The sequence below is a fragment of the Martes martes genome, assembly GCF_963455335.1.
Source record: "Martes martes genome assembly, chromosome: 6".
Lineage (NCBI taxonomy): Eukaryota > Metazoa > Chordata > Mammalia > Carnivora > Mustelidae > Martes > Martes martes.
The window spans coordinates 53,130,012-53,142,696 of NC_137893.1; the positions used below are offsets into that span (position 1 = coordinate 53,130,012).

General features: G+C 50.2%; 1 protein-coding gene across 1 annotated transcript; it reads right to left on the reverse strand.

Annotated features, from left to right (window-relative positions):
- Nucleotides 1–1,827: 1,827 nt before the first annotated feature.
- On the reverse strand, nucleotides 1,828–4,637 carry LOC308344313 (UL16-binding protein 3-like; the record flags this gene model as incomplete). Its single annotated transcript, XM_080805891.1, has 4 exons — nucleotides 1,828–1,952; nucleotides 2,576–2,917; nucleotides 3,146–3,409; nucleotides 4,505–4,637. 4 exons carry the CDS (start codon nucleotides 4,635–4,637, stop codon nucleotides 1,828–1,830), a joined length of 864 nt encoding a protein of 287 aa, XP_080662017.1.
- Nucleotides 4,638–12,685: the final 8,048 nt, after the last annotated feature.

The window sequence follows — 12,685 nt, forward strand, 5'->3', positions numbered from 1 at the left end:
ATTTTTATAGTAGAGATAATATTGATTTAAATATACGTATCTGGGCATAATTTACTGAAGAAAATAATCACACATATGTCATCCTGTTTAAAAGTCAATGAGCTTCTTTCTCAGTACATAGAAAAAAATCCCTGAGGTTCTATAACTTCGAACGGTATCTTCTTGGTGATATTGTCTGCAAGGACATGGTTACCTTACAGAGAAAAAATCCAATATTGCACAACCAAAGGACAAGATGGGAAACGTTCTCTTCATTGAGATTCCTCGGTCAAGTACTTAAACATTTCAGTGCAAGAATTCCATCACGTAGCACCGACAGAAAACGGCATAGAATATGCCAAGGGAAAGTGCTGAACAGGAGAGCCACCAAATGCAAGAAGGGGTATGAGAGGTTCACGGTCCTGCACCACGTGGTTGGACTGAGGACTCTGGATTTGTAAACTTGAAAATGCTGGTGGCCATCTAAGGATGAACAGCAGCTCATCCAAAGGCAGCTGGCCCAGAGGCAGAGTCCCTGAGCTGGTCCCACTCTCAGAGGTTTCTTGGTGGACTTGGCAGCCTAAGAAAAGAACAGGTGTTTGTCTTCGTGGCAGAGGAAATCCTGGGTCTCTTGTCCTGGGGCTGGCCTCCCCCAGCACTCCCCACCCCAGAGCCCTGCCCTTGTCCAGGGACATGCTTTCCCCGCAGCCATGACCCCAGCCCTGGGCCCAGCCACCTTTACAAACCTCCTCCCTCCTGAACCAAATCACTGAGTCAGCCCCAGACACTGTTTCCAATGGTCTGGGCTCAGGACCAAAGCGAGTAAGAAACTAACGTGCTCATGTGACTGGGGTTCCTACGCTCCCTCTCATGGCAGGTCATAAGGATCTGCTGGGGGATCTGACAGAAGACAGGGGCCTGCACTGGACACCTCTAACCTTAGGGAACACTGTGGGCAAAGGTCCTTCTTTTCCCTTCCCTCCCAGCCTCCTGGTGAGCAGCACAAAGAGCTCTTAGTCTGATGATCCCTTCCCCCATCAATCCATTCTTGGTCCGGCTCAGCTGGGAGCTCACAGGGGAGCTCAGTCAGCCCATCTCCCAGGTCAGCCCTGCCCAAAGCAGGGGCTGCTCAGTGGCTCAGGATCTGAGGTCTGCAGGAAGCTAGCTGCCGGGATGGCACCAGCCTCAGCCAGGATTCCCACTGTTGCACGGAGGACCGGCCTCCTTCTAGTCCTGTCATGCAGGGTCTCTACTGGACACTTGCTGCTTTACATGCAAAGACACAAGCCATGTTCCGGGGGAACACGGCACTACTGTCTAGCCCTTTGAGTTGGTCTGCAGAGGCCTTCCCACTCCCGCTTCTTGGGATTAGACCCTGGCCCCTTGTCCTTATGACTGCCCGGATGGGGTCCCCTTCTCCTTGAGATGTCCTATGGAGCTGCCATGCTGCTCTCTCTCAAAGGGGAGTATGGCCCATGCTGTGTGTCCCCGCTGTCCCCACACCACCCACCCTGGGCCCAATTTGACTCTCTCCAATGGAGAAGCGGGTCAGAGCAAGGCCTGACTTCCCTCAATCCCTTTAGCACTGACAGGCCTTAAGCAGTGGTGTGGGCCCCTCCCCTTTCCCAGTGGCCTTAACAGTGAGTGAGGCCATATCAGAGCTCAGAGCCGAGCTTGCCCAAGTTGTTGCCAGCACGTGGTATGAGATCTCATTCACCTGGTCCCACTGCCCTGTGAGAAGGTTCAGGCAGTAGGCAGGGGTGAGGCTGGGAATCCACCGTTCCCTGTGCTCATAGCAGGCCATCTGCTCCTCCCTTCCCTCTCAATCTGCTCTCACTACCTGTCCATCTAATGGTCTCCAACAGAGATGCCAAGTATGACCACACAGCTGAAGAGCAGGGGGAAGATCCAGGTGCCGGGTCTGATGGCCTTGGCCCTGCCCCGGGCCGTGTCTTGTCGCATGGTTGGTGGCACTGAAATGAAAACACAAGGATCAGAGCCCCAGTTGGGACCCCAAACTGGGGGAGGCTTCCTCAGCTCCTGCGGGCCCAGGTCCATCCTACCAGGCAGATGGTGTCTATCACTGTCCTTGTGGCAGCTGCTGGGACCAGTGCTCATGTCGGCAAGGAGGGAGGGGATGTTCTCTGTGCCCTAGGGGCTCCTCCAGCCAATAGGGGAAGCAGGGCTTGCAATGTAAGCAGTCACTCCTGCTGTGACACACAGGAGGTGATGCAGGACAAGGATGGTGACAACCACATTCCCGGCGGCACTGAAGGATTTCCAGCAATACACCAGGTGACACGGAAAAGATGATGATTCTCAGAAAAAGGAACATAGGGCCATCTCTGGAAACAGACTGGTGCTCCCCTGTTTGGTGCAGCAAGAAATCCAAGAAATACCCAAGCACAAAGGTGCGAGTAGCCAGGAAGTGACTCCAAGGAGGTGAGAAGGGAAAGGAAGGGTGTTAGAACATTCCAGTGGCCATTATTATACTAGGAAGAATTCGCCATGGATGGATTAATTTCTCTCCCTCAGACACACACGCACACACGCACGCACGCACGCGCGCACACACACACACACACACACCCCATACTGTGGGGCAGGTGGAGCTCATCGCAAGAGAACCAGCACTCCATCCAGTCTTCTGAGTTACCCTTGGTCTCCTGCGTTTCATCCCAGTGCTCCCACACTTGCTGGAGCCAGCTCTGACAGTCTGCGTTTGAGGTCCTCACGAGCAGCTTGGTCAGCTCTCTGTCCTTGTCCAATGTGCCCTTGAACCGTTGGCCTCCAGGAGGAACCACTGTCCACTTTCTGTTCTTCGGGTCAAAGAGGTGGGTCAACTGCTCGTTGAAGCAAAACCACCAGGATTCTCTGGCGTGTCCATCGGCCCCACGCTCACACATGAGCCTGCCCTGCATGGTGAGAGAACCTGCCCCTGCCCCCAGCAGGGGTACAAGTCAGCCTCTGGTCCTGACCAATCCTTTGCCCTACCCACTGTGCACTCCTCAGCTCACTCCCAGCCCTCCTGGTCCTGCTCTGGCCTCCTCGTCTACCCTGGCTGCTGGGCCGCATGTGTGGGACCCACTTCAAAGATTTACGTGAACACAATAGCTCCCCGACCCTGCCAAAGTGTTCTCCTTCTACCCTGGGCCTTCGGACTCACCACTCTTAGTGAAAATCTCTGCTTTGATGTCCAGCAGTTTCTTTCTGAGCTCTTCCACCAGGTCCTCCAGAGGTTCCCTCTGTGTCCCGCAAAATGCTGTGTCCTTCAGCTTCATCCCCAGAGGACCAATGGGTTTGAACTCCTTGCTCTGACAGTCATAGGAAAGAAACTTGTTTCCATTGATCTGGCCTTGAATCTGACACCATGGTTGTCCAGGCCCGGCCTGAGATGTGATGGAGAAATTGTAGGAAAGCGAGAGAGCATCTGCGAAGGGAAAACACAGGTGGAGGTTGGGGCTGGAAGAATAAGAGCAGCAGGCACCCCTCTGCCATCCAGGTGACAGCACTAGCATGTGCGCAAGACACAGCAAGGACTGTCCCTGCACAGCAGCTCCGCCTAGCCTTGGAGGCTGGCGCTCTTCCCTTGTTGGGATAGGATCAGGATGCCTCTGCCTGGCAGGAGGCCACATAGCCCCAGATAGGAACCCAGGTCTACCAGGCCAAACCCTGCATCAGTCACTCTACCCAGTCCAGGGACACGCCAGCCTGGCCATAGCACAGGAGGCCTACATGTCCGAGGACTGCCAGGATGCAGGCCGGTGTCCTGTAGGAAGATGAAGGGCAGGGAGGGGGTTGCTCCTGAGGAGCTGGGGCAGGGTGGGGGCAGGGTGAGGACAGACTCCAAAGCCAGACCAGGGAGAGTTCAGGCTCATGGGTCGCAGGATTCAGCAGGGCCCTGGAGATGGCGCTAATGTGCTCCAAGGATGGGTCCCGGTAAAGTGGAGACAGGTCTGTCCCGCGAGGCACTGGCTAGATTATCAAGAACTTCCCGAGCAGAGAGGAGAAGGGATTCCAAGGCTCAGAGAAGTGCATAAGTAAGAATGATAGAGAAACAGAAGCAAAACAAACCGAAGAAACTCCCAAAACCAACCAAAAAAACCGCAAAGAGGTCCACAAAATACATCGATGGGGAGCGCTGGAGGGGCGGGGATGGTGACGCACGGAGAAGTTGCGTCAGGGGCAGAGTCGCGGGGTTGTGGGAGTCCAGGCCCTGCGCGATCGCCCTGTCCTGCGCATAGCCCGGAGCTCCGGGACTGGGTACCTGCTCACCGAGGGGCAGGTGGGGGCTGGGGCCGACCGCAGCCTCCCCGCCGCAACCTCTCGCCCCATCCTCCCCCGCTCCGCGCGCCCAGAGCCTGGCAGTCCGTGGTGGCCCAGGTCCCCTCTTTCCCGTCCCACAGCGCGACAGAGTCCCGGCGGACTCCGCGGAGCGGGAAAGGAGCCCGTGACGGGGACCTGAGGGGGGCGGGGCGTCGGCGGCCCCAGACGGCGACAAGGGTCCCAAGGCCCCGGGACTCACCTGTCTCTCCTCCGCCTCGCGTCGCGCCCACGCCCAACCCCGCGGGCGCCGCCGCGATCCCGCGCAGCAGCCGCAGCAGCAGAAACAGGAGCGACAAGCGCCCGGTGAACTTGGTGGCGGCCGTGGGCTCCATCGCGACCCCCAGCCGGGGGGAGTCCCAGGTGAGGCGCGGAGTGGCTTCTGAAGGAACCCGCGGGCCGGGAAGCAGAACGTGCTTGCTGCGGCCCGGCCGGGGCTGCGCGGGAGGGCACCTGTCTCTCATCCGAGTGGGACTGGACCTCTGTCCGGGAGAAACTGCTCAGCGTCGCCCAACTTTCCCTTCTTACACTTGAGGCAGAGGCGAGAGAACACGAGCGGACGGAGGCGGGAGAGGCAGAGGAAGCGGCCGAGGACCCAGCCCCAGGCAGAGTCGCGGCTGAGCGGGAACTGCTGAGCGAAGGTGCACAGCGGACGCGGCTACAGATTGAACGGTTCTGGCGCTGCTGGAGCCGCCTGGGCCCGGATCTCTCGAAGGGGGCGGGGCGAGGGCAGCGCGCGCGCCGCGCGGACTGGGCGGGGCCTCCCCGCCTGCCAATCCCGCGAGGAACATTTTGACACGTGAAAACCACGAGACCCATACGTGGGCCTATGGGTATGACAAGTTCACCGGTTTTCTTTTGTTCAGGTGCCAGTAGGTTTCCTTCCCGCCATCTTTTAGAAGAATCAAATTTGGTGAGGTATAATTTACAAGCAATCCTCCCCTTCTTTGTGAAGGCACATACCTTCAAGTCCCTTATCTTTGGAAGTGTAGGAGAAGCATGTGAGTATCTGGCCCAATTCTAACGCAGGTTCTCAGGCTCTGGAAGTAAAAGCAGAGGAACGCTATTACTCCAGCTACGCATCCTAAGCAAACCGTAAATTCTACAGAGAATCCTATTTCCAAGCACTACTATCTTCAGGTTTGAAACAACAACAACAACAACAACAACAACAAACAGTGATTTTTTTTTTCAGTGACCACACTTTAGCGCTGAGACAAAGTGAGTGTTGGAGCGAGAGTACATCACTTTCACTCACGATCATTTTCCTATTGTATGAATTGCATAAAATCAGCCACATAACGCTAGACTTGTTATAAGTATGATAGATAATAAAGTAGCCCATCCCTTTTAGTCATTGGAAACACTTATGTCAATTCTGGGCTTTGAGAACTAAATAGCCACATTGTAAACAACAGCACCTGGAGAAACTGAACTCAGCTGACTTAAACAGATCTGACCAGATATGTGCAGGGCTCTAACAGAAGCTTGAGGAACTGTTCCACCTTAAATTTTTATTTATTTATTCACGGAACATTGATTTATCTACTTTTGGTTTCCTTTTACAGAGGAGCTCAAGATAGCACGTCCTATGTCAATCTGGAAAATTTACTATGAGAAGTCATGTGTTTCTAAAAATTATGAAAAGCATTTATAAATCTGCCAATCCGCTAGGAATGCTAGGATAAGAGACAGTCCCCTACTGTTTACCTCTCAACTTTCACCAGAAATTTAGGTTTTTAAGGGTTGAGAATTCTAGTATAGAAGCTTAGTGAATAATTTTATATAGCTTAAAATACATTTAGGGGCGCCTAGGTGGCTCAGTGGGTTAAAGCCTCGGCCTTCGGCTCAGGTCATGATCCCAGGGTCCTGGGATCAAGCCCCGCATCAGGCTCTCTGCTCAGCAGGGAGCCTGCTTCCTCCTCTCTCTCTGCCTGCCTCTCTGCCTACTTGTGATCTCTGCCTGTCAAATAAATAAATAAAATCTTAAAAAAATAAAATGAAATAAAATACATTTAAAGAATATACCTAAACCATGTGAATTGTAGTAACCCATTGCCTGTTGAGGAGAAATCACTAATTTTGTTTTCTTTTTCCTATTTTTTAAAATTCAAATTCAATTGGATGACATATAATGTATTCCTAGCTTCTGAGGCACAGGTCAGCTATTCATGTCTCACATAACACACAGTGCTGACTACACCACGTGCCCCCCACCCCCACAGTGTCCACCACCTAGTATGTCCATCCCACTCCCCCCCCCCACCAGTAACCCACAGTTTGTTTTCTGTGATTAAGAGTCTCTTATGGTTTGTCTCCCTCTCGGTTTCGTCTTCTGTGATTTTTCCCTCCCTTCTCCCATGGTCCTCTGTTTTGTTTCTTAAATTCCACATAGGAGTAAGACCATATGATACTTGTCTTCTCTGACTGACTTCTTTCGCTTAGCAGAATACCCTCTAGTTCCAATGCTTATTGTTGCAAAAGTCAAGATTTCGTTTTTCTGATGGCTGAGTATATTACCACATCTTCATTATCCATTCATCTGTCGATGGACATCTGGGCTCTTTCCACAGTTTGGCTATTGTGGACATTGCTGCCATAAACACTGGGGTGCATGTGCCCCTTGGGTTCACTACATTTGTATCTTTAGGGTAAATACTCAGTAGTGTGATTGCTGGGTCGTAGGGTCGCTCTATTTTCAACTTTTTGAGGAACCTCCATACTCTTTCCAGACTGGCTGCACCAGCTTGAGCTCCCACCAACAGTGTAAGAGGGTTCCCCTTTCTCTGCATCGTCACCAACATCTGTCCTTTCCTGACTTGTTAATTTTAGGCATTCTGACTGTTGTGAGGTGGTATCTCATGGTGGTTTTGATTTGTGTATCCTTAATGCCGAGTGATGTTGAGCATTTTTTCATGTGTCTATTGGCCATATGGATGTCTTCTCCGGAGACATGTCTGTTCATGTCTTCTGCTCCTTTCTTGATTGGATGGTTTGTTCTTGGCTGTTGAGTCTGATAAGTTTTTTATAGATTTTGGATACTAGCCTTTTTTTCTGTCATTTGCAAAATCTTCTCCCATTCTGTAGTGGTCTTGTGGTTTTGTTGACTGATCTTTTGCTATCCAAAAGCTTTTTATTGGGGTGCCTGGGTGGCTTAGTTAGTTACGTGTCTGCCTTCTGCTCAGGTAATCATCCAAGGGTCCTGGGATGGAGGTCTGCATGGGACTCCCTGCTCAGCAGGAAGTCTGCTCTTCCCTCTCCCCCTGCCCCTCCACCCTGCTCATGCTCTCTCTCTCTGACATAAAGAAATAAAATCTTTAAAACAACAACAACAACAACAAGACCTAGAGCTTTTTATCTTGATGACGTCCCAGTAGATCATATTTGCCTTTGGTTCCCTTGCCTTTGGAGACATGTCTTACAAGAAGTTGCTGTGGGCGTGCTCATAGAGGTTGCTGCCTATGTTCTCCTCTAGGATTTTGATGGTTCCTGTCTCACATTTAGGTCTTTCATCCATTTTGAGTCTGTTTGGGGGTAGGGTGTTAGAAAATGGCCCAGTTTCATTCCTCTGCATGTCGCTGTCCAATATTCCCAGCACCATTTGTTGAAGAAACTGCCCTTTTTTGCCATAGGATATTCTTTCCTGCTGTGTCAAGGATTAGTTGACCACAGAGTCGAGGGGCCATCTCTGGGCTCTCCATTCTGTTCCATGGATCTATGTGTCTGTTTTTGTGCAGTACCATACTGTGTTGAGGATTATAGCTTTGTAATAGAGTCTGAAGTCCAGAATATTGTGATGCCACCAGCTTTGATTTTCTTTACCAATATTCCTTTGGCTGTTTGGAGTCTTTCCTGGGTTCCATACAAATTTTAGGATTACTTGTTCCAGCTCTGTGAAAAAAAGCTGATAGTGTTTTCACAGGGACTGCTTTGAATGTGTAGATTACTCTAGGTAGCATAGACACTTAACAATATTTGTTCTTGCAACCCATGAGCATGGAACGTTTTTCCATTTCTTTGCATCTTCCTCAGTTTCTCTCGTGAGTGTTCTATAGTTTTCTATAGTTCTGTAGTTTGCTTCTTTGGTTAGGCTTATTCCTACACATCTTAGGGTTTTATGCACACTTGTAAACAAGATCAACTTTTTGATTTCTCCTTCTTTTGTCTCATTGTTAGTGTACAGAAATGCAACTGATTTCTATGCCTTGATTTCATATCCTGCTGCTTTGCTGAATTCCTGTATGAGTGCTATCAATTTTGGGGTGGAGTCTTTTGGGTTTTCCATACAGAGTATCGTGTCATCTGTGAAGAGTAAGAGTTTGACTTTTTCTTTGTTGATTCAGATGCCTTTTCTTTGCTTTTGTTGTCAATTGCTGAGGCGAGGAATTCTAGTACTATGTTGAACAACAGTGGTGAGCGTGGATATCCCTGCCTTGTTCTTGACCTTGGGGGGAAAGCTCTCAGTTTTTGCCCATTGATATGATATTCACTGTGGCCTTTCCATATATGGCTCTTATGGTATTGAGGTATGTTCCCGCTATCCCTCCACTGTGAAGAGTTTTCATCAAGAAAGGATGCTGAACCTTGTGAAATGCTTTTTCCGCATCTATTGAGAGGATTGTATGGTTCTTGTCCTTTCTTTTATTAAGGTGGTATATCACACTGATTGGTGTGTGGATGTTGTTGAACCATCCCTGTATCCCAGGAGTAACAAACACTTGGTCATGGTGAATAATCCTTCTAATGTGCTATTGGATCCTACTGGCTAGGAACTCCACTGTCACACTGATGTCCTCCCAGTTTTTGTGATGTCCCGTAATGACAACATTTTAGGATATATTTTCCTCACACCAGGATATTCCCCTGGGTCACCACAAGATCATCTCTTAGAAGGTCGCATGGTACCTGAGGGCCTCCTCGTCCTCAGACTCTGCTTCAAGTTGTTCCAGCAATGACCAATATGGTCAAAGAGATTGATGGACCTGGGCATTTTCCACTTCCTGGATGTGCTGAAGATGAGGGTTCAAGTGTTTGATTTGCCTTTTTGGTTGATTGGTTTAATTTTTAAATGTCGGTGAAGAGATTTAGATGTAGGAGTCTGCCGGAACTGTATGTTGTCCAGAAGTTCTCAATACATATTGGAAAGCTTTGTTCGGCTGGTGTTTTGACCCACCTTTGTGTCATTTTTTTTGACAGTGGTTCAGATTATTTAGTCTTAAGTAGAGAGAAACAGAAATCTCCTAACACATTGTATATATTGTGCCTCAGTTGGATATCATATGGCTAATTTTTTGCTATGACACATAGCACTGCAGTAAAAAATCCTACATCTCAATTGCTTTTTGGTCCCCGTGTGCTTCTAGCCTCGAATGAACACTGGGATTGCCATGCAGTAGGGTGAACACACCAGCCACCGTCTGGATAGAGGGAAATATAGTGCGAGTGAGTGATTTCATTATAATCCTACCAACCCATAAAAGAATTCTTGTTATTCCACTTCCTGTCCACCACTTGCTATAGCTCTCTTTAAAATTTTGTCGGTGTGATGCATGGATAAAGCAAGCCCGTGGTTCTTCGTGTTATCTTGACTACTTGGGATGTGTTCAGTGACTTCATAGGCTGCTTTACGGTCTGTGACTTGCTCTAAGCATTTGCACAGACCTTAGGAGAGCCAGACTTACACACAGGTATTTGCAGGAGCTCTTTATGTTCTGGAGACCGATCCTTTGCTCATGAGGGAATAAATCACCTTTTCGAAGCAGAGCTGAAGACTCACTGTGCTCTGAAGGACGTGAGTCAGTGGGGAGAGATGACAGGAGAGACAGTGCTGTGGTGGGGGATCCGGGAAACTCAGAAAGATTCTCGACTGCTTCATTCCCAGAACATTTGTTTGCATCTGGCCCGTCAGGATCATGTCTGAGACTGACAGATGACTGCTTGAAAGTGGATTTCTGAGCGATCCTTCAATTCTCTATCTCCCCAACAGATCTAGCAGAATCACCACTTTGATTTACCCCACACAGTGGAGGAAGAGCAAAATTCCATGAGTTCCCTTGGGATATAAAACAAATTCCAGGGGCACCTGTGTGGTTCAGCCAGTTAAGTGTCTGCCTTCAGCTGAGGTCATGATCCCAGGGTCCTGGAATCAATCCTCCTGCTGGGCTCGCAGCTCAGAGGGGACCCTGCTTGTCCATCTCCCTCTGCCCCTCTCCCCTACACGCGCTTTCTCTCTCTCCCGCCCTCTTTCTCTCTCAAATAAATAAACAAAAATCTTTGTAACACTAAAAAAAAATAAAAATAAAAATAAAAAATTCCAGGGGTGCCTAGAGCAGCTTAGTCAGTTAAGCGTCTGCCTTTAACTCGGGTCAGGATCCCAGGGTTCTGGAATGGAGCCCCACAACCGGCTTCCTGCTCAGCCGGGAGTCTGCTCTTCCTTCTCCCTCTGCCCCTCCCCCAGCTTGTGCTCACTCCCTCTCCCCCTCTCTCTCCCTCTCAAATAAATAATATCTTTGAAAAAAAAAGAAAAAAGAATTTAAAAATTCCAAAATAGCTATATATTTTTATAGTAGAGATAATATTGATTTAAATATACGTATCTGGGCATAATTTACTGAAGAAAATAATCACACATATGTCATCCTGTTTAAAAGTCAATGAGCTTCTTTCTCAGTACATAGAAAAAAATCCCTGAGGTTCTATAACTTCGAACGGTATCTTCTTGGTGATATTGTCTGCAAGGACATGGTTACCTTACAGAGAAAAAATCCAATATTGCACAACCAAAGGACAAGATGGGAAACGTTCTCTTCATTGAGATTCCTCGGTCAAGTACTTAAACATTTCAGTGCAAGAATTCCATCACGTAGCACCGACAGAAAACGGCATAGAATATGCCAAGGGAAAGTGCTGAACAGGAGAGCCACCAAATGCAAGAAGGGGTATGAGAGGTTCACGGTCCTGCACCACGTGGTTGGACTGAGGACTCTGGATTTGTAAACTTGAAAATGCTGGTGGCCATCTAAGGATGAACAGCAGCTCATCCAAAGGCAGCTGGCCCAGAGGCAGAGTCCCTGAGCTGGTCCCACTCTCAGAGGTTTCTTGGTGGACTTGGCAGCCTAAGAAAAGAACAGGTGTTTGTCTTCGTGGCAGAGGAAATCCTGGGTCTCTTGTCCTGGGGCTGGCCTCCCCCAGCACTCCCCACCCCAGAGCCCTGCCCTTGTCCAGGGACATGCTTTCCCCGCAGCCATGACCCCAGCCCTGGGCCCAGCCACCTTTACAAACCTCCTCCCTCCTGAACCAAATCACTGAGTCAGCCCCAGACACTGTTTCCAATGGTCTGGGCTCAGGACCAAAGCGAGTAAGAAACTAACGTGCTCATGTGACTGGGGTTCCTACGCTCCCTCTCATGGCAGGTCATAAGGATCTGCTGGGGGATCTGACAGAAGACAGGGGCCTGCACTGGACACCTCTAACCTTAGGGAACACTGTGGGCAAAGGTCCTTCTTTTCCCTTCCCTCCCAGCCTCCTGGTGAGCAGCACAAAGAGCTCTTAGTCTGATGATCCCTTCCCCCATCAATCCATTCTTGGTCCGGCTCAGCTGGGAGCTCACAGGGGAGCTCAGTCAGCCCATCTCCCAGGTCAGCCCTGCCCAAAGCAGGGGCTGCTCAGTGGCTCAGGATCTGAGGTCTGCAGGAAGCTAGCTGCCGGGATGGCACCAGCCTCAGCCAGGATTCCCACTGTTGCACGGAGGACCGGCCTCCTTCTAGTCCTGTCATGCAGGGTCTCTACTGGACACTTGCTGCTTTACATGCAAAGACACAAGCCATGTTCCGGGGGAACACGGCACTACTGTCTAGCCCTTTGAGTTGGTCTGCAGAGGCCTTCCCACTCCCGCTTCTTGGGATTAGACCCTGGCCCCTTGTCCTTATGACTGCCCGGATGGGGTCCCCTTCTCCTTGAGATGTCCTATGGAGCTGCCATGCTGCTCTCTCTCAAAGGGGAGTATGGCCCATGCTGTGTGTCCCCGCTGTCCCCACACCACCCACCCTGGGCCCAATTTGACTCTCTCCAATGGAGAAGCGGGTCAGAGCAAGGCCTGACTTCCCTCAATCCCTTTAGCACTGACAGGCCTTAAGCAGTGGTGTGGGCCCCTCCCCTTTCCCAGTGGCCTTAACAGTGAGTGAGGCCATATCAGAGCTCAGAGCCGAGCTTGCCCAAGTTGTTGCCAGCACGTGGTATGAGATCTCATTCACCTGGTCCCACTGCCCTGTGAGAAGGTTCAGGCAGTAGGCAGGGGTGAGGCTGGGAATTCACCGTTCCCTGTGCTCATAGCAGGCCATCTGCTCCTCCCTTCCCTCTCAATCTGCTCTCACTACCTGTCCAT